The following is a 21196-nucleotide window of genomic DNA, read 5'->3' as shown; positions in this document are numbered from 1 at the left end:
GAGAAGACAGCCTGGATGGAGACAGAGAAAAGCCAGTGGGAACAGACAGCTTGCCCAGTCCATTCAGAAATAAAGAGAAAAAGGGAAGTGAGGACATACCTAGAGGGACAGGCATGCGTAATAACAATTAATAATAATTACGGAGTGAACTGCTGAGATGTGTTCACTTCAACTTCAGCACCAGACAACGGCACTCACTCGCAATTTGTACAGCAGGAGCTACCTGGTAAGAATCACAGCTTCTAGAAACTATATTGAAAAGCAAACATTTTGGCCTCCTGCTTCCTTCTTACCCCCAAACCTGTCTTTTATTCATTTGGATTTTTAATAGGTCCCCTGGGAAGCTAGAAGCCTGTTCTCACTGGGACAACTGCCCACCAATGTAGATGCTTTACAGTTCTCTTTATTAAAATCTTTCTTTTTAAGAAACACGAATTGAAACACTTTGCAATCAGTTACACATATCAGTTAATATTGGTGACAGTTCCTACATAATTAAACAAGTACTAACAAATTCCAACTGTTTACAAGCCAAAACTTAAATTAACAATATTATATAAGCTCAATAAATAGTACATCTGGTCCAGTTCAAGTATAATTCAACAAATCACAGCCTTAATCCTTAGAGAATAGAAAAACCCTGAATATAACCAGCCTAACACTGAATTAGTGTTAAAGCCAATATGAAACTTTGTCTAATCTTATGGGGCAAATGTTTAATTATTTTTCATGTCAGAGAAAGTAAGTTGCAGATTGACATTAAAGACTATTTGAGATCAATACAGATTTCACAAAGATGAAAAACATAGTCCCTATTAAGAAAGTGCAATCTTTGGTTGAGATGTGTTGAAATGGTTTGTATATATTAAGGAAGCTCCTTTTTAAATATCTGAATTTGTTTGGCTAGACCTGAGCCTGCTTTGTGCTATATATATATATGTATTAATAAACACCGTGGATTATAGTGATGATGAATTATGCCAACTAAAAAAAAAGTCAAAATTTTAAATATAATAAACCAAAAGAAACAACACATTTTTACACAAGCTGAGAAAGGTAAGCGGCTGCTTACAGTGGCCTTCTTCCTCAGCAGAATAGGTAGTAGAGAGAAGTTGAGGAGTTGAGTGCCTGTCAGCATTGCATGATGGCCTGTTGGAGAGGGAAGGAGATTATATCTGAGTTCTCAAAGTGCATCAGGCTGAAAACTGGTCATAGGGATCATTAGGAGCTAGTTGAGACTTGAGGTTGCTCTTAACTGCTTTCAAATGTGGAGTTTTAGGGGGAGAAAGGACCTTTTCGGAAGGGGAATGGCCTGTACCCAGGATTTTGCAGATTGCTGTTGTGTCAGGACAGAGCCCAAAGAGATGGGGTGTCCAAACCACCTCTACAAATGTCTGGGTCTGATCATGTCTGTGGGGCTGGGCACTGCACCTGCATCACTCACCTGAGTCATCAACCTCCAGAAGAGGAAACTACATAGGGCAGAGATGCCATCTGGAGCCTCCTCCTTCCTCAGGGGCGAGCAAGGACCTGTACCCATGACTCAGATAAGGTGTCTGGAGCCAGGACACTTCCTGGTGAGCCTCAGTCAAGACTCCAGCTTTTGGAGCCCTCGATGGAGACCAAACCTTAAGCGACTGGGGACTGAAGGATACCGAGGCTAACTCTCTCAAGAAGGGATGTTGTGTGTCTAATGCAACTGGCCAGGGAAAAAAAACGTTAAATATGCAAGCTGTGAATAATGGGGGTGAACCTGGTTCAGAACAAGAGGAGGGGGCAAGTAGTTTGAATCATCTCCCGTAAATCCAAAAACAAGCCTCTGGGTAAACCCTCATTTTAATTATTCTGCTGCTGCCAGTCAAAATCTCATGGTTACCTACTGCTTTCCCTGCCTGCCTGTATCCACCTGTTGTCTGTTTTCAGAAAGTCTGATTTAAAGCTCTTTGGCCTGGGAAAGTCTTTGTTGTGGATTTGTGCCCTGCCTATAATAAAGGCAGTGGACCTGTAGCTCCTACTGCAATACAAGTAAAGAATAATAACAGTGATACTTTTCTCATTTGAGGTTACCTGGGGATAAAGTTGCTGGAGGCATATGACTTTGATATACAGTCAGCTATGTCTCACATCCAAGTAAGCCTAACCACATGGTCTAACAAGCTCCCATTAGGCCGGTGAGAGCCCCAGTTTGATAGCAGGGTTAGCTTCAAAGATGTGATGCTTGCATTTGTAGTGATTTCCTTCCCTTGTGCTCAGATTGTGCTGAAGGGCATGAAGGGAACTTCATATTCAGATGATACATGACCAGCTTGAGAGCTGTGCTTTAGAAGACAATTGCACAATCTTTACTGCCATTTTCCTAATCTTACAGCTTGCAATACAAGCTCCTGCCCTAACAGCTCTGTGCTCAAATTTCACTGCAATGTGAAAAACAGTCAAAGAAAAAAACGCAACCCTTGAAGGAAAAATACCTGGTCTGCAATATTTTTTTTTTCCATAGGGAAAAACAAACAAAAAAACCCCATTTTAAATGACAGATGGACCCAAGTCTTAACATACTTTAAATTTGGACAAAGGAGGATTTAGGCTGTAATATTTTTCATTTCCCCTTGTCTTTTGGATAGGCCACGTCTGAATCTGGGATGCAAAGAATCCCTTGACTTGTGAGAAGCAGGAATTCCAAATATGAAATCTGAACCCATCTCTGGTAAAAATGAATGGAAAGCACAGGCCATGAAATGGAACAGGGCTTCAGGCAACAACACCAGGCACCTCTGCGACACCCTGCCTGGCTACAGGGTACTTCAGAGAACGAGCGTGGCTGCTGGCACAAGACATAATGGAACGAATACTTTGGTGGAAGCAGTTTGGCAGTTGAGCCACTCTGCAATATTTTGCTACATCCATGACATTCTTAGGGATGGCTAGAACCTTCTGGGAATCTACTTCCTCTGCACAACATCTAAACAGGACATCCAGCACCGGCAATTTTTACAGAACATACTGTGATTAATATTAGAGTCAGGCAAAGAGTGGAAACACGTCTGCAAATCCCCATCTGTCTAAATTGCATGAGGCATTTTATAAAAGCATAACTCTGGGATCAATTCTGGCAATGGTTTGCATACGTATTCACTTTACTACACAAAGCCCTATTGAAATAAACCAGAAACTTGTACAGTGCATTTCAAAGGGACGTTGCAAAATACTAAGCAACAACTGTGCAGAAACAATAGCTCATAATAATGCCAGAGCTGCTGGTGCATCCTGTGTTCTCAGTGCAGCACTCTGTGAGCCATCAGTTGTATTCGCCTTAAAAAATTCAGGGAAATAAAATACAAAAACAATATTAAAAGTCTGGCATCTTTCCATGAAAACCAGGAAAATTCAACGTTGCCAAGCTGAGGAAAAGCAAGCTTGAAACAAAACAAAAAGACCCCAAAAGCAAGGATCTTGAATAAAATGTCTAAAAGAGACATGGTCCAAACATGTGGGACTTTAAAAAGCCTCTCGTCAGAGTTTCAAGTCTGTAAGACTCAAGGTTGGCACCCTTTAGAATTATCAAAAAGCAGAGTTTCAAACACAACGGTACCTGGAGAACATCTTGATCATATCACACCATGGAAAAAGCTGAAAACCAGAGCAGGTCAGCTGTCAGCACGCGCATTCACACTGCTCTCGCTGGGCTGGGTTCAGGCTGTAAGGTCCCTGGGACAGACTGTGGCTCCCTCTGCGTTCGTACAACACAGTGTACAGTCAGTGCTTAACAACACAAACATTTTGTCAATTCACCAAGCTCTAAGACACATGGAGATGGATGCTGATGGGGTTTATATTATGCCATCTACTGACTAGTTTTAGCACAATGGCTTTAGATGTCCTATGCAAATCTTACTTCTTACTGGGGCAATGAGTGAAATGGCTGAAGCTATTTTAAGCAACATAAAGCCTATTTATAGTCACATCTCTGTTCCTTCCAGCGTCCACTGGAGGATGCCGAGTGCCTCTAAATACTCCGCCTGACCTGATGTGTCACATCAGAATGAAAACTTTAAGAATCCCTGAGAATTCTGATTTAATCTAGGAAACCACTCCCAGCACGCAGAGTGTGAGAAAGAATTGCTCCACTTCTTACAGATATGCCAGCATTGCTTCACCGTGGGAAACAGTTTCAGGCATTTTGGTTTTTAATGGCACTCTGGGCATAGATGCATGGAACATGCTCTTTATTTCCCCTCCTCTGTACAGTGCAAATTGACAGTTATATCATAGAAATTAAAAAAATAAAGTATCAGCATTCACTCCTTATAGCTCTTCCAGTTCATCCGCATCACAGTTTTTTCTTTGCAAAGTGAGGAACAATGCCAGTGTCATCCTGAAGAAGATGGCTGCCTTCTTCCTTCATTTTCAGGCTCTCTTCTGCAAGCTGGGATAGATACTTCTGCAATCACATCAAAACCAAAGCATCATTACCAAAACTGAAAATATTCAACATGTGATGCTTTTGTCTTTTCAGAGCTCTCACAGTCTCCCAGAATCTCAAAAGAGAAGAAAATACATAGAAGCCCAATTTTGGTGAAAATTCAAGCCAGGAAATATAGCTGTGTCGGGCAAACTACCTTAATACATGGAGAGCCTCTGAAGTTCAGTGATTTACTCTGTGCCTCAAGGGGAAGCGGTGACAGAACCAGGAGGACCGTGACTCCCCACCAGTCAGTGTAACTAGACCTCCCCTCCTCTCCTTGCAGACTGTCTATGCTATAGGGCAGGAACTAACTCCACTGCGTGAACTGAACTATGCTGCTATTAAGATTGGTGTGTCAGAATAACAGATGCCGTTTCTGAGTCACAATTTCAAGCATATATATTATGTTTTCAGCCTGTTCAGTTCTGAGATATGCCTTTTGCACAAGAAAATTTGTTTTAAGAGAAAAATCAAACTCAGTGATAATTAACACAATTTAGCAGTCTGGCTACAGTATTTACATTTATTGCATTTCTCTAAGATAAAGCCTTTCAGTGTTTTAAGTACTCAGGGTGATTTAAAAATACAGACATGGCCAGTGAGGCTTTCAGCCTTCTGGCAGTGCTCTTTGTTAGCAGAGCTACACACAAAATGGACAATGAACTGGTGTGGGTCTGAAAATGGTGCTCAAAGTAGTCGTTCAAGGTCAACAGACCTAGAAATGGATGGAAAGAAGCTGCTTCAGCAGCAGCTAATGTAGAGAGACACATGGGAAATTCCCACATAATAGTAGAGATGTTCTTATTAATGACTTATATCACATAGAATAACTGACCTGCACATTACTAGAATCATAAAACTCTCTTTCCTAGCTGATTATTGATTCTGGTTTGTTTTGAAAAGACCATCTCGTGTACCTGCAAAATTTTATCTACCTGCAGGATTCCCTCAGAGTACAGTTTACTCTTTGGCATACATGGGGAGAGGTGAAATTAGAAACAGTTGTAAGAAAACTAAGGGCTGTGTTAGGACTGACAGGCTGTCTCACGTAAATACAAGCTTTGGATGTAAGAGCTACATCTGAAAGGGACTCAGTAATGGTAAAGAATGGGCGTACCTGTGACAAAATGATGACTGCACCCTTGTTACTCTGAAAATAGAGATTTGGCTGTGGAAACTACACAACTCTCAGTCTTGATCCCTGGGGACAAAATTCCATGTGGCAGAAAGCCAGAGTAAATGTAACAGTAGTATACAGAGAGATAGGGTCCATAAAGGCTGGGAGAAGTACACCATGAACTGTAATAAATCACTAACATTTGTCATTGGATCAGATAACCCCTGCATTTTTGTTTTTGAATGATTACCCACCAAAATAAGACTGAGGTTTATCCACCACCATTAGCTGACATTGTCAGCTATCATGAGTACCACAAACACCAGTTTCGAAGTTCACAGACAGATTAATTTATAGCAAAATTATAGGCAAGGAAAAAATTTTTTTTTTCATTTAAATATAAGTTTTGATGAATACTGCCAGTGGAAAACAGGATAAAATGCTGCACTGAGTTGCCAACGTAGCTTATACCAGATGAATCTGACAGCTTTTTGTGGTGGTGGTGGGAGGGATGGCCAAATGATGGATTTTTTGGACATGGAAAATGCAGTGGATCTGTAAATATAAATACCACCTGGGAAAATAATTTATTAAGCTGAAGAGAATGGAAAATTACAAAAAGTCTGCAAGGCTGACAAAGAAACAGTTGATTTTTTTTCAGTGACTGCTGTTTTTCAGGGGGCACCATACTCAGATGAAGTTGACTATTTTACTTCAAGACAAAACTGTTATAATCTAAGCAAGGCTTTTGGAAGAAAACTGGTAAAGAAACTATTTAGTTTTGCGTTCAAATCCAAACACTGCACATATATTTTGGATGTGGCTCCAAGGAGATAACATGAAAGATGACAAGTTGCCAATCAACTATAGAAGACTCACCGCCGTGAGAGCATCTGGGACCATGTTGTTGTCATTGGACAATGGTATTTGTCACATAGGCAAGACAACAGAAAGTCTGCAGCAGCGATCCCTTAGCTTCACATACAGTAAGTGTTAGAGTCCATAGTTGTTATGTTGGTGGATACACTCATTAAATTGCAGCCTCGTAGGAGCAGACTGACATTTCTTGCAGCATGCACAAATAACCACTGTTGCAACTAAAAGGGTTCTGGTAATACAGAACAATTATTTAAAATGTGCTGAGTTTCCACTCGAGTGGGCAAAAGTTGGATGAGACATTTACTTCCTTCGTTTAGTAAGATAAGAGGTACAGCTCGACAGAACAGTCTGTTTTCATTGCCGTATTTGACAGATTTAATTTTAACAGCTTTTGTGGTCTTTGTTCTTTTATCTCAAGTCAGTGTTAGATATCTACTGCAGTGCTCATGGGAAATGTCTTAACGGGGAGAAAAAGAGGATTTTTTCACTGACTCCGTTTTAGTTGGATCTTTTTTTTCTATGACTTTAACAAAATAACTTAGAAAATGAAAAAATCCCTCTATTCCCATTGGACCAACTGCCGGGGCAGGGACTGGAGTTGCATTCTCTACTTCAGCACGCGTTTCTTTGGGACAGACTTGCATGGGATACACAGCCTGCACTGAGTGGTGCCACCTTTGGTGAATCCCTCTGGATTTTTTCGTATGAAGAAAAAAAAGGCATGCAAACTGGGCACCTGTTTTTCAAGCTTACACTTGGACAACCCATTATTAGCAAGCAGTGCAGCTCTGCAGGCGCTGTCTTTGAAAGCCAGAGGCCCTTACAGCTATGTAACTTCAGGGAAGTCAAGAAGAAAATTCTCCCAGAAAAATTATTTGACTCTGAGCATCACTAGAAAAGCCAATGCCTACTAACCAGCTAGGGAAAGATAGTTACTACTTGAAGAGAAGCACAGCTCCAGCATTTACTATGGGCAGAGGGAAGGAACACAGAAAGAGGGAGCAGCCTTGCTTTTTCATGTCTTTTGCTAAGGGTAGGCAAATGCCAAGAATTGCTAACAAAAGTGTCTTCTGCAGTGTGCACACACTGCCACAGGCAGGGACTCAAAGAGATGAGAGGTAAGGCAACCTCCTCTGAGGCGTCCTCAGCACAGGGCAGCGAACGCTCATGCTCTCATGCTGTGCATCTGAAAAATGATAAAGGAAGGATCTTTTGATTGAGCTGCAAGCACCCATGGTCTCTGTGTGCTGTTATCCTGTGTTGATACGCTCACGGTATATGCTTGTGGAAACCAGACAAGCAACTGCATGCTTCTGCATATCCTTATAGAAATTATTCAGTGGTGGTGTTCTGCGTGGCTGAACTCCCGTGCAGTTCTGTAGCGCAGGGAGGGGATTTCAGCGGGTCACAGGAAATGCTTTAGAGAGCTTGTGCGTCACAAAGTACTGCGTGCTGAAACACGCTGCAGAAATTCACGCTAGTGCAAAAATAAGTCTGGCAATGTTATTAAATGAGTGGCATGTTTAACGCTCCTGAAACTAAAAAATAAGAAAGGCTGTTGCTAGGCCCACTCAGTGATAGAAACGTCTGGGACCTTCAGGAACAGAGAATTAAAGATCTGAGTTGCATGCTGTGCATGTGAGAAGTACCTAATATAGATGAGAGGATAAAATTATCACCTGGCTCCATTTTATTTATGATCCAGAAGTTGATTTCAAGGATCTGTGAGTGAGCAATTAGTATGCTAACATTTGGAACGACTTAAACATTTTGCTTATCTAAATTTAACTTCGTTTGAATTCTGTCCACAGAATAAAAACTAATTTTTTTGTAGCATCATCTATCTTATGCACAATCCACCCCATGAGCTGGTTAATTAGCTAGTTTCAAGTGGTTTTTTTACCTGAAGATTTTTGTAGTGAACAGTACTTCTGCAGTGACTTGTCTTTGCTGTTTCTTCATTTGTGTAGAAGAGTCCACAGAGCTTGCAGTAAAACCCAGTTCTAGGCACCACAAATTCCACACCTATTGAGAAATTCTGAATTACATTAAAATGTCAGTTGAAACCCTTCCCCTCCACAATAAACTTGTTTTTAAAAAAAAAAAAAAAAAGTTGCTGCTTAGTTAAATGACACAGATATGAAAACTGAATGCTGGATTCACTTCTCTAATTTCCCTAATTTTGCAATATTGAGCTGCAGTTTAAAATCCTGTGCATTGCAAATACACCTTCCACTTCTCTCTTACATATTATACATATTTAAAAATGTACCTTCCTGTACATAATATTGACTGGAAACTTCACTGTGTAACCTCAAGGGCTAGAATGGAAATAGTACTTATTAGCAGTAAATTCATGCTTAAGTTACACAGCTTGCTCTTTAGGATGTACTTCTTCCAGGTCTTTTACTCATTATCAGTGTCTACAGAATAAAACCAATACTTTTGCTTATACTGAAAGTATAATCAATACTTTTATGACAAAGGCTTTAAAATTACGAAGTATTTTTCATATATATTTCATATATAGTGCAAGGGAACTTATTTCATCTTATGAGTGACATAATCTTTTGGCATTCATCAGGAGTAAAATTAGCAGTGTTGTATCATCAAAAGCTTGTTTCTTTCAACAACTACCCCTCTGTCGTATACACTATTCCTTCACTCTCCTCACATCTGTTCTGAAAAATAAATATAGCAAGTAGCCTTAAAGTGACATCTTGTTGTAAGCTCTAGGTATTGCAGTGGGCAGCATCGCAGGCCGAGGGCAGCCGGGGCGGCCGAACGTACCCAGGGGAATGCTGAGTTCAGTGAAGACGTCCTCTTGTTCCCAGCCTGGCGGAGAGTGCCTTCGTTTAGACTCTACCTCCGGGTATTCCAGAGATCTCATTTCCAAGTACCTAGAATTTGCTTAACAAATGAATAAATTTATTGAATGAAAACAGTTTATTAGTTTAAAGAGACATTTGTATACTTCTTGGGAACACTTTCTGGGTGGATCTATAAATGAAGTAAAATCTAGAAAAAATGCTTTTCCAAATCAGAAACCTACTCAATGCAACTCCAACAGCTATACTACTACACTGGGCAGTCACTCCTATTTCTAATTTCACTTTCATCAGGTTTTTTTCTTTCCGTATTTTTATCTCCAAATTGATCTATAACATTATACATGCCTCTGGCACAAGCATGATCCAACTGCAGCTCTGCTACTACGTATGGTATGGCATGACCAGTCATGGAGCCCGGCTAAGACAGGGGCTGCTGGGGGCAGCAGCACCTGCTGAGAGCACATCTCCAAACTGCGTAAGCAGCTGCATGGGCAAAGCAAACCTTCCTCTGGGAGAACCCCTGCACCACTGTCATCTTCTCCCTGGAGCCATTCTTCTCCCATCCTCAGCTCTCCAAGGGATAGTTTCTGCTTTATGGCTCTTGACTGCTGGAAGATTTCGGTTCCCTGCCAGTAGGGATGGGCTGGTCAGTCCCTGCTGACCGACATTAATGGACACAGGCAGGAGATTCAAGGTGTGGAAAATGGTGGATTGATTTCCTGAGGCAGATAAAGCCAGTCAAAAGAACAGATGCTCTCCCTTCTCAACATGTGAATTGCTTTTATTTTAAAAAAGATAAACTTGTTATCACAGAACAACAGAATTACAGATAAACTGGTCTGATCCCTATTCTTCAGTTCATACATCAAAGAACTAGCTCCCTTACCTTGACAAAATTTCTATTGCATTGCAGTATCACCTAGATAAGGGATACAGTTTCTCATAAAACAAGTGTCTTTTTGTCGAAACCAAACCCTTCCTGTCTTTCAAGACTGTAGTTCAAAGATCTGCAATTTCTGGCTATGAGAATGATTTTTTTCTTCATTGTTTTAAATACATTTATTACATGATTAAGAGAAAAGAATATAAAATCCTGAGTGGTTGACTTTCACGTTAACTTTAAGCCCATCCCACGTTTCCAAATCTGCAGCAGAGATCCTGGAAAACCCGCAAGCTTCAGTTTGCTCTTCTTAAATCACCCAGGGCCTTTGTAGCAACTTAAGTCCACTTAAGTTGACTCTGGGCTTCTGAGCTGGCACCTGCATTTGCAGAGAGCCTAGACCCTTGCACTGCAGATTCCAGATCCCAAGTCTGTACCAGAAACCTGGGAAGCACAAGCTCCTCTGGAGCTTCCAGGCTCCCTGCTGGCAAGTTGGAAGCCGAGATGCTGAAAACACTGAAGGAACTATACTCTTGGGATATCCAACTCTTTTGTCAGCTGGCTGCCTGTAAAGCAGGCAGCCCAGGGGAGCCAACCTTGCCATTTCCAGTCCCAGGGAGTTTACATGGCAGTGCTATCTCCAAATATGCAAAGCCTGGCAAGGTGTCTTCAGGCCAAATAGGTAAGGATTGAAAACTGAGCAAGTTTCAAATCTTTCCTGGAGGAAGAACTTAATTCAAAATCAGACATTCACATTAAATGTTCCAGCATGTTCTGGTGGAAAATTGTACCCTCAAAAATCTTCCAGCAACTTCTGTTCATAAATCCTTCTCTACCACGCGAACTCCGGTAGCAACAGAAAAGAGCATTCCTGGCCAACGTGCTCTGTTGTTTTCCACTTCCCCTCATTATACACAGCCCATTCGCTCAAGTTTCATTTGAAAGTGTGACGAGGAACTGAACTCACTTTCAGGCACTCAAGATCTTTTTTTTTCCAGACAACTAAAATATTAATAGGCAGCTATGATTACATTTATTGGCATTATCTCACAGCATGTCCTATCAGTTATATTAAAGGCAGCATGTGGCAGATAACAGGAGATGATAAGGCAAGTCCTAACAAAAGGCACTTATTTGTGTGAAAAGGGACTGAGAAGTAACAATCTACGGATTATTTCCATCTTACTAACACTTCAATACAGTGTATAAGAATACCCACCTTGTCCAGGAGCCAGCCAGACATTACAGATACTTTTCTGTTGACCTTCAGAGACTGTCACTCGTTTCATTGACAATTCAAAATAAATTTAGCAAGGCACTCAAAGAGTTCAGCTAAACTCATGTGAACCTTGACATGACAATTATAGCAGCTTATGCCTTTCAGAAAGCTTGCAAGCTGCTTATCATATTTCCTTTACACTATTCAGCTAAGAGCCTCTAATGGTTTAGCTTGGCGAAAGGCACTGGAGTTCTTTTACTGAGCTGCTCCAAGGACAAGTCTTGATACTATTAGCAACATTTATTCTTGTTAGCAATAAATTTCAGTCTACTGTCAGAGAAAACATGCAAGGCCCTCTGCGGGCTGAAAAGAAAGAAAAACAGTAGTTACCCTTGGCCTCTGGACACTCTTGGCTTCCGTGTCTTGTTTCTTCAGTAGCGTTTTTAACAAGCATTTCCATAACTTTGCTGCTCTCAGCTCCTTGTGATCCCATCTGTTTGTAATCATCTATAAATGTATCAGGGAGCTGGAGAGTCTCTTCTTTCAGATGAACAGAAGGTATATGGTGATCTTCAGGCTCTAAATGAGTGTCAGAGCTCTTATCAATTTTTTCTTCCTTCTGGTGGGGATCAGACTCCTTAGCAGATTGGTCTTCTTGCAATTCCTCTGGCTTCTGCTCAGGGTCCAGATTTAGGCTTGATGCTTCAGTTACAGCATCGTCATTATCATCATCCTCCTCATCATCCTGACAGCCACTAGAAGCTACACTGCCCTTTGTTGATCTGAAGTTTGTTTCCAAAGCTTTATGGGCAAATTTGTCTTCGCTCCTGGTTAAGTGGCTGTGATTGTTTTTCAGTTCTAACATGGTTGACATACAGGAACATATTTCTGAAGCAGCTTTATTTTTTTGATCAACTGGTACTATTTCTTCAAGCTCAGTTATATCAGGCTCCATAATTAAATCATCTTCTCCCACTTCATCTACTGTCACTAATTCCTCCATGTTAGCAGGATACCAGGTCTCACCTTCTATCTCACTTCCACTCTCCCAGTCTCGGTCCTGTCACAAAGATGTAAAACATTTGAGACATCAGTGATTATAGAACATCACTGTTAAAAAGTTATCAGGAAGAACTTTGATCTGGCCATGCCTAACCCCTCTTGTATTTTAGTTTCAAACAACTTGGTGTTGTGATTTTAAACCTTATGCACAAGAACAAGCAATCTCTTTTTAATTATTACATAAACTTAACTTTGTGGAGATTCTATAACTGCCTTGAGGATTACAGTCTCTCCAGCCTCCTGCTTCTTACTTTTCTGTAAGCAGTAGAATGAGGCATAACCTGTTATGCTTTACTATGCAACTGATGCTACTATGTGATCCCCAAGGAAACGAACCTCTCCCCTTCCTCTACTTCCAGGGTGGCGAGAAATAGGCAGCACACTGAGAATATACTGAACCCCAGTCTAGCCACTGCGGCTTTCACTTTGCTGGACTAGGTCCTTTAAATTCCTACAGTGACTGAGAAAATGTGGCTACCTTCTGTAGTAATTTCCTTCCACCAGCAAAAGCCCTCTGCCAGGGACTGTGTTGGTACAGACTGGCCTAGACCTTAAGAAAAATCAGTTTTACAGTCATACTCCAAGGTACATAATCTGAAATACCTCATCCATGCAGTTATAAACTCAGACACTAATATTTGACTTCAGAAGTACTACAATTATAATGTATATGTTACTTTTAAGACACACTTGCAGCTTAGATTTCAACTCCCAGACTTATTGTGTACACATAATCTATTAATAATCTGTATTCTCCTCCTGTTGGGCCATTCCCACACTTCCCCTCCTAGAATCCTAAAACAGCACGAAAACTCTGGGAGTTGACACTGTTCTTGCCAGGAGATCAGTTTTCTACAGCAACAGATATCAACAGCTTCCATATCTGACCATCAACCCATGACCCTACAGATATGAAGCTGGAGGAATTCCAAGGACATTGCTGTCCCCAGCTGCGATGCTGCAGAAGGGGTGTTGTAAGACATTATTTAATTAAAACCAGAAACAATCAGAAGAGGCTATTATCCGTAGCCCATCTAAGGCCAATGTTCTGAAAAGTTTTCATCATTAGTCCCCTCCTTCTCCACTAACTGACCACATCTCCTATTTTTGGGCACGGCTCACAAAGTTACATAGTTCATTTGGGCATATGTTACTTACAGTTGCCAGTGCCAAGGGCTGTGCATGTGAAGCAAGGTACATGGGCAAAGAGCAACTATAAAAAGTTCTGGAGACTTCAGGAAAAGCTATCCCTTAAAGCAGAAGTCAACACAAGGCAAGTTAATTTAGACAATACCCTTCTGTAACTCCTTCACAAGCCTTTCCATGTGGGTTTAATATTTCAGCAGGGAGAATGTGCTACCAAACCTGGGTTTTCACTCATTTTGTCATGGAAGCTGCACCACCAACATGTCACCAACCTTCTCTTTTCTTGTGTTTTCCAGAAGCTCTCCAGATTCTTTTCCTTGTTTATTAGCTGAAGGTGAGCTCTTCTCTGGAACTTGCTCCTCTTTTCCAAGCTAAAATAAATACAACATATACACGTATGGCAACACACAGTGGTGCTCTATTATGTTTCTATTCTGAGTTTAGGGAAGGAAAGTCACCACAAGGTCACATTCTTCATTTCTAAAGTTTATGCAAGTCAACTGGGCTGTGGGAAAAGACCCAAGAATTGGATTCCATTAGCAAAGGTGCACAAATAGGAGTTAAGAAAAAGAAATTTAAACAAAATCAGAACAATGTAATTTACATCATAGAACTGGCTAGAAGACAGGTGGGGGAGAATGTGAATTCGTTAAAATTTCCAACCGCCACTCCTCTGTTCTCTACCCACATCTGTTGTGTTGGCTCAGACATGGTACAGAGAGAAAAGACCTCAACTGTTTTGTTTATTGGTGTAGGATCAGGCAAGAATACAACTGCTGCACAATTCTTGCAGCAGTTACTTTGGAAGAACAAAGCCACAGTACTACCTGGCACTGGGTAAAAGGAGCAAAGCAAAAGTGTGAGTTCAAGACGTTCAAACCTATTTCTTCCTTTTAAAATAAATTGTTAGCAGTAGTCCCTGAGAGGTATGCCTTTAACAAAGCCACTTTAAAATAACTTGAAAAACATGCAGAGAAGTATGCAACACTGGTGATTTAGGATGCTGTCTGACATTTCCCTCTGACATTGCCTCCCAAGGAACCATCCATCACAGTGAAATACCAGCCAAAGGAGAAAGATGACAAAAGGTGGTACAGACATACATATCTATGGCATGAGGTAGTGCTGCTGCTTGTTTCAGACACTAGCTGAGTTACAAGATCTAGAGATTTCCACCAACCTTGCCCCTAAATGAGAAGAACATAGGCAAGGTCAACTAAAAACAACTGAAGGTGGCCCTGGCAGCACAAAGTCACAAGCTAGAGATGGACCCCTGCTCAGCAAAGCAGCTCTGCAGCCTCCTGTGCCAGCATCCCTGGGGGCGGCTGGTGGCAGTGTCTCATCAGGGGGGCCTGGGGGAGGCAAGGTGGCCAACAGCCAGTAACAAGATTCTCATAGGGTGGGGATACGAGCATGGGCTCTACTGGGACTGAGCAAATGAGACATCTTGCTCTGTTCCCTCTCCACTTTTTCCCAAGGAGAATCAAACCCACAAACACTGCCACTATACCAACTGGGAGTATTTCTCCAGAGATCTCATAATTTTACAGGTGAGCTAATTCAGTGGTTCTGCCATGGGGAAAGATTCCTGCCAGCACATTGAAGGGAGTGGTGTGAATTATCCCTGCCACAGCTGAGGGTAGGGACATATGATTATGATTAATAGAAACCAACTGCTCTTCTGAGTTGACCAAAAGGAAAATGTTCCTCAATAGAAGTTCATTCCCCATTATAGCAGTATAACGACCAGATCCCTTGTCCTACAAATATTGTGCATCCCTGTAAAATACCACTTAATTCTCAGATAACTCAATCCACATCACAGGCAGTGGAAGGAGGTGAAAAGCAGCTATAGGGTATTCTGCGCAGACTTAGAGCAGTAGGGCAATTGCCCCTGCACACACAACCTGCATGCCAAGAGCAGATTGTCACTTAATTTTGTTGTGAGCTGTCTGTCCCCTTCCCCTCACTGATTCTGTGTTTGACACAAAAAGACAATGTCCGCGTATTGAGCATTGCAATGGTGTAATAGATCTGCATGATCTGGGCAAAGACATGGACAAGATGAGCCCCCAAGATCTCTTCTAGAACTATAGTCCCTGATTTTATCATGGTAAAACATTGTCTGTCACCAGCACCACACCCACAACAACTGATATAAAATATTTCAGAAAATGCATTACTTCTGCATTTCCCTTCTTACATACAGTTTGAGATCTCTACTTACCTCATTCTCGGGAGGTTTGGTTTCCTTCACATCACTGCCTTCCACAGCAGCATCTTCTTCTTGATCTTTTTCAGCTTTCTTCACCTTATTCTTATCACTTTGTTTTTGCCTGGAGCCCTCAGACGCTTTGCTGTGCTTCTGTTCAGCCACCTCCTCCCTGGCAGCGTCCTCGCTGTAAGAATGCCTGCGTTCCCTTAACTTGGCCTCTTCCTTTCTCTTGGATCTCCCAGGTAAATCCTGCAGCTGCCTCTGAAACTTGTCAGATTTTGACTTAGAGGTTTTTCGGTAATAGTCATCTTCCCTGCTCTTGTAGCCAGATAAAGGGTGCAGGGAGCCAGGGGAACCACTCCTTAAATATTTTTCTCTGTGCCCTCTGCCTCCTTCAATCCGTTCATCCAAATCAAATTTGTCCAGCTGTCGGGAATAATGTTTCCTCTCGTGTACCCACGTGTCAGTTCTGTCCCTCTTCTCATCCCCATTCTCTCGCCATTCTCTGCTGTCTCTTTCCTCTTCCCGTCGAGAATACGGAGACTGATCCCAGGACTCTCTCCCATTCCCCCAGTCAGTCCTGCCAGTCCCCATCGGGCTGTGGGGTGAACTGCAGGAAGTAAAGCTGGGAGTGTGGGATCGGGGCGACAGAGAGCGGCTTATGGGGCTGCGAGAGCGGGGCCTCTCCGTGCCATACCTGCTGCAGAGGGAAAAGATAGCTGTAACTGGCTGACCTGCTCTGGTCTACCAAGTTCTTGTACACTGGAAACACATAGGGACTGTCCCTGCGAACTTGGGACCCCAGGCCTTTCACTGCACTGCTGCAAACACAGTGAACAGGAGAAAAGGCAGTGTCATATCCACAGAGCTTAACTAAACCACAGATCTGCCAATAATCTAGTAATTCATTCTTAAAAGTGTCTCATAGGCATTTAGCTTTAAAAGCTTATAGTATCTTAATAGCTTGATACCTTTACAATGACCTTAATGGCTGTACCCTTAATAGTCACTCATCTAGGGCATCTCTGAGACAAAAGTCACCTCAAAGAAAGAGATGTTTTAGGACTGTGATTCCTCTCCATTTTTGCTGGAAGGTCCAGAAGCCAGGCAGATCAGACATATACCCAAATACATTGTAATGTGAACTGGCTCCTTCCCTCTAGGTCTTGTAGCCAAGTCTCTCAGCCTTCACACTTTTCACTAAGGGGGAGGAGAGGGGAACGGCTTCATTTGTGTGTTGTTCACATGCCAGGCGTATTTTCTGAGTCATCATCATCAGTAGGAAAGAGTTCATTTATTTTCATAACATGCACAGTTTCAATCTGATCTCATTATATAGGTCCTGTACCTACTATTGAATCCACTTATATTTTTACAGTAATTTGAAATTAAATCCAAATTAAGAAAGCAAATGAGATAGGAGAGGGGAGCACACAGATGCTGCTTTTTCTACCTGCAGGTTTACAGACCTATCCAGGTCCCAATTCCACACTACAGATAAACTTTACCTGTCCACTTCACGCAGCAGGTCCCTCTCCCTCTGCGAGTGGATGTCCTGGATGATAGCAGCCACGTTCTTACCTGGTTTCTAAATAAGACAAAGATGCTGTTTAGCATGCTGCACTACTCTCCAAGCTAATATAGGTGATTTGTCTTTCAAGAAACAGCATCCATGCATCATTTAATTATACTACTACTGAGAAATATTTGGTTTCAGTGTTGTGGTTACAGTCTTTTCTGCAGCTAGTATCTCAACAACACGATCAAAGCAGTAAAATGATACAAACAGAAAATTTGCTCCATTACGTTGTAGCACTGTCTCCTCATACTTGGCTGCTGTAACAGGCTTTGAAAACTAGCTTGTCTTTCGCTGATACAGTCACTACAAAGTTATTTTCTAGGAATTGGATGTATGAGGAAACAAACCAGATAATTTTTCTGGTGTCTGAATTAAATACGTGTAGCAGCCTATCTCTGACCCTCTAGGAATTAACTGCCTTCTCTTCACCTCAGAGTTTAGCCCTTTCTGGAGTATAGCTCTAAAAGACTATGTTTAGACACAAGATCTTCAGAAAAGTGCAGGACAGATGTATGCAGGAAGTGCTGATTACTTGAGATTCAAGATCATTTACAAAAGATGCACTACTCCAGGCTGGAGTGCATGCAATTCATTGGACACTTGGAGCATGCACAGCTGAGCAACATAATCATGCAGGAACTCAGAGCAGTATGTAGTGGTAAATAGCTTGTGCATATTCCCCCTTCCACATTGCACTTTTGTTTGTTTGTTTGTTTTTTACAAAGAGAAAGGGCTTTTGCTCATGCAGAGAAAAATAATACCATGACCTGAAAAACTGACATTGGAAAGGCTGAAAATCTTCCTGAAATCTGGGCAGGCTCCCACACTCTCCTGGGTAATTCCTGTTCTGCTTCTATGTTAAGATGCAGTCTTTACCACCTTACATCTCAATCCCTTCAGCATACCATACCAAGAGAGACTGCCCCGGTTTACAGACTTTTGGCAACTCCTTTAAGTCTCCTTAAACTATTATACACTTACAGGAGAGAAAGACACTTTTCCAAAGGTCAAACCAAACCACTTGAGTTACTTGTTTTTTCCTCCAGGGTCATAAAAGGTCCCTTAACCTCTTAACTTGGAATATTACAGAGTTATTTTATAAAATAACTTTGTGCTGTGTTAAATAATATAATATGAAGCTTTTCAACTGTGCATTGCCAGTTCCAGTCCAAGTCTCCATGAAAAAAAAATACTTTCTTAGCATTATACATGACAGTACATAAGCTTCCATAAATGCGCTCACAAGAGCACTGGTTTCTGGACATCGCTCAGGTGTTCACATCAGAAGTGTCACACACTCTATAGAAAGACTGTTGCTCTGTTCTGACTATGTAAAAAATGAAAAAAATCTTGCTTTTTAACTTACGTAATTCACAAAAAAGAAAGAAAAAGGAATCACTGTGATGTTTAGCCCTGCCATCACTACTTGGTATAGAGATTGTACTATGGCTCAAGCATGCAAGCAGTGAAAAAGCATCACTTCAGGTTTAATGCCTGACTGAAAGGACAGGACTGTCTTATTTTTGCTGACATGTTGTATCTTACACACGACTGTGGTTTAGACCTTTGTTATACCAAGCAATGTGGGGAGCCTGCTCAAAAGGAAGCTCGGAAGGGATTTTGGAAATAATAGCATTAGTGGACCAGAGAGTTAAAATTTAGACCAAGAGCAAGCAGCTAAGTATAAAAGATAATTACCATACAATTATTATTTTCTCTTTCTTAATTTATTTTCACATAATATTAAAGTGTTAATTAGAAGTCAGTAATCAGCAAAGATTTTTAGATGTATTCTCCAGGACGTGTCATGGAAACTCAGGAAATCTTATCAGGAATTACTATCTTACCTTCAGCTGCAATTCCTTGTATCTTTTAGACATCCTAATAAGTAACTTGTCATCATTTATCATAGCAGGTTTTTCTTTGTAGTACTGCACCATGGCTTGTGCTGCTTCACTGTAAGCCATTTCCAGAAAGGCCTAGCACGAATGGGGAGAGTTTTAAAATCTACTACACAATTAAAAATACAAAGAATAAGAGAGAAAAGGCAGCACAATGAATTTCTGTTTGGATTCTTCTCATGCAAAATGTCTTGATAACACAGCACTGGGTAGTTTTCCAGCCCTGGAGCTGAAATAGTAACACTCAGTCCATTGCTCAGCCTCCTTTTAACTGCAATTAATGGTTTCAACCCAGTTAAAGCTGATACACAACGTTAGAAGCCAGTTTAGTTAAAAACTAAATGACTAGAATCTAATCTTTCTCAAGATGTGAAAACATCCTCTTTCACTCACTTCCTCACTGGTGCTTCTACACAATAGTCAGCTGCTGACAGGATGCAGAACCGCAACACTGCGGCACACGCTGCTCCTGAGATTGTCAGCCGTGTCGTGCAGAATTGTAAGGGATCCAGATAAAACCAGAACATCAGAGCATGAATAACCAGAACAAAGCCAAAAAAGTTTCAAAAAAAATCTGAACTACGTTAACTAGCACTTTTATTTACATAAGAATTGCATTTGATGTGATTGCAGTTTAACTGGTCAAGGAATATATTCACAGATATGTAAGAACTGCATTTTGAAACATTACAATCTCAAACACTGCTCACTGGTGTGGATTCTACATCCATCTTAACACGTGCTGCAGGTATGTGAAAGAAGATTTTCTAGTCTTCCCAGCCTACCACCACTGGTACACTTAAGGTACTTAAACTAGACTTAAGCTACCTTGAAGAAAGAGCTCCACTACAGTCTTGTGCAGATTAAAAGGGAGCGAGGTGTCAGTGCCCTCTGTAAACGCACAGCCTTCCTTTAGCATCTGTGTGCCAGATCACCCAGTGCCGCCGTGGCCTGGGGGCTCTGTCACCAGACTATAACTGTAATTACGCCATTGCAGGATCTGCCTCTGCTGTAACAACAGTTCAGCAAACCGTATAGGACAGTCGAACCAGGCTACAGTGCAAGTCATTCCTCAATGCCTACATCAGCTCTGTAAGTATGGGTAACAAAGCAATCAAAGCCTTCCAAACAGAGCAAGTCTGAAAGTAACTCTAACAAATGGCTGAGAGAAGAAGGCCAAGTTATTATTATTAAAAAAAAAAATACTATTTTTTTTTAAATATAGTTTTACGACACTTCATTGAGATTTCTGGGTTTTTTAACAAGAACTATGAGGCAGTGGTCATGTTTATGCCATCATCTAATTCTGCAAACACCATTTTTTTTCTACTTTAAGAGCAAAGTTTCTATTGCAAAAAAAAAGAGATTTTCCCCAAAGACTCTGTCGTCATGTCAATATGTCTTTACGCCAATAGACGTCAATACCAGAGACCCCAAATGCACAGTACCTGATTAGTGGATTTCATGAGGATATAGTTGGTGACCTTCCCAAACGGGAGGCCCAGGTTAATGACATCATTCTCTGTGCAGCTTCCCTCGGGGAGGTTGCAGATGTGAACAACTCGACCCAGTGTAGATTTCCTCTGGGGAAACTAGGGAAAAAAAACAACTCAAAACTCTGTTTTTATCTTAGATATTCCACCCAGTAGGTAAGACCTTACATTTCTGGGGAAAAAAAAAAAAAAAAAAAAAAAGAAAAGTTCTGTTCTGTATACTTGTTATTAAGGGCAAATATCCTTCTTTAAAACCTTGTATTTTAACATCCTGGTTCAGAACTACAAATGGGAAGGGGAATGTTTAACTGCAGTGCAGCTTGTAATGGAGTCTCCATCCTTGGACGTTACAAAGTCCAGAGAAGATTTCTAGAAGAGATGCTCTTGTTCAAACAGGATTAACGATTTTGCT

At 41.2% G+C, this 21196-nt stretch overlaps 1 protein-coding gene across 3 annotated transcripts in view; it reads right to left on the bottom strand.

Moving 5' to 3' along the window:
• Positions 1 to 383: 383 nt before the first annotated feature.
• The window catches only part of RBM20 (RNA binding motif protein 20), a 108128-nt gene continuing 87315 nt past the window's right edge, over positions 384 to 21196 (bottom strand). The window contains exons 6-15 of one of the 3 annotated variants that reach the window (XR_015259073.1): positions 20740 to 20883; positions 19238 to 19369; positions 17320 to 17399; positions 15824 to 16511; positions 13869 to 13967; positions 11779 to 12448; positions 9249 to 9368; positions 8362 to 8483; positions 3590 to 4438; positions 384 to 2313 (exon numbers count right to left, since the gene is read on the bottom strand). Coding sequence is in view for 2 of the 3 variants with exons in the window: in XM_086752304.1 (XP_086608430.1) it covers positions 4328 to 4438; positions 8362 to 8483; positions 9249 to 9368; positions 11779 to 12448; positions 13869 to 13967; positions 15824 to 16511; positions 17320 to 17399; positions 19238 to 19369; positions 20740 to 20883 (2166 nt within the window). In the remaining variant the exon portion in view is untranslated. Of the gene's footprint in view, positions 4439 to 8361; positions 8484 to 9248; positions 9369 to 11778; positions 12449 to 13868; positions 13968 to 15823; positions 16512 to 17319; positions 17400 to 19237; positions 19370 to 20739; positions 20884 to 21196 lie in introns of all 3 variants that reach the window. The other 2 variants (XM_086752305.1, XM_086752304.1) reach the window with 2 other exon arrangements.

Source organism: Chlamydotis macqueenii, chromosome 7, assembly GCF_036417535.1.
Source record: "Chlamydotis macqueenii isolate bChlMac1 chromosome 7, bChlMac1.mat, whole genome shotgun sequence".
Lineage (NCBI taxonomy): Eukaryota > Metazoa > Chordata > Aves > Otidiformes > Otididae > Chlamydotis > Chlamydotis macqueenii.
This window is presented reverse-complemented; position numbering and strand designations above follow the sequence as displayed.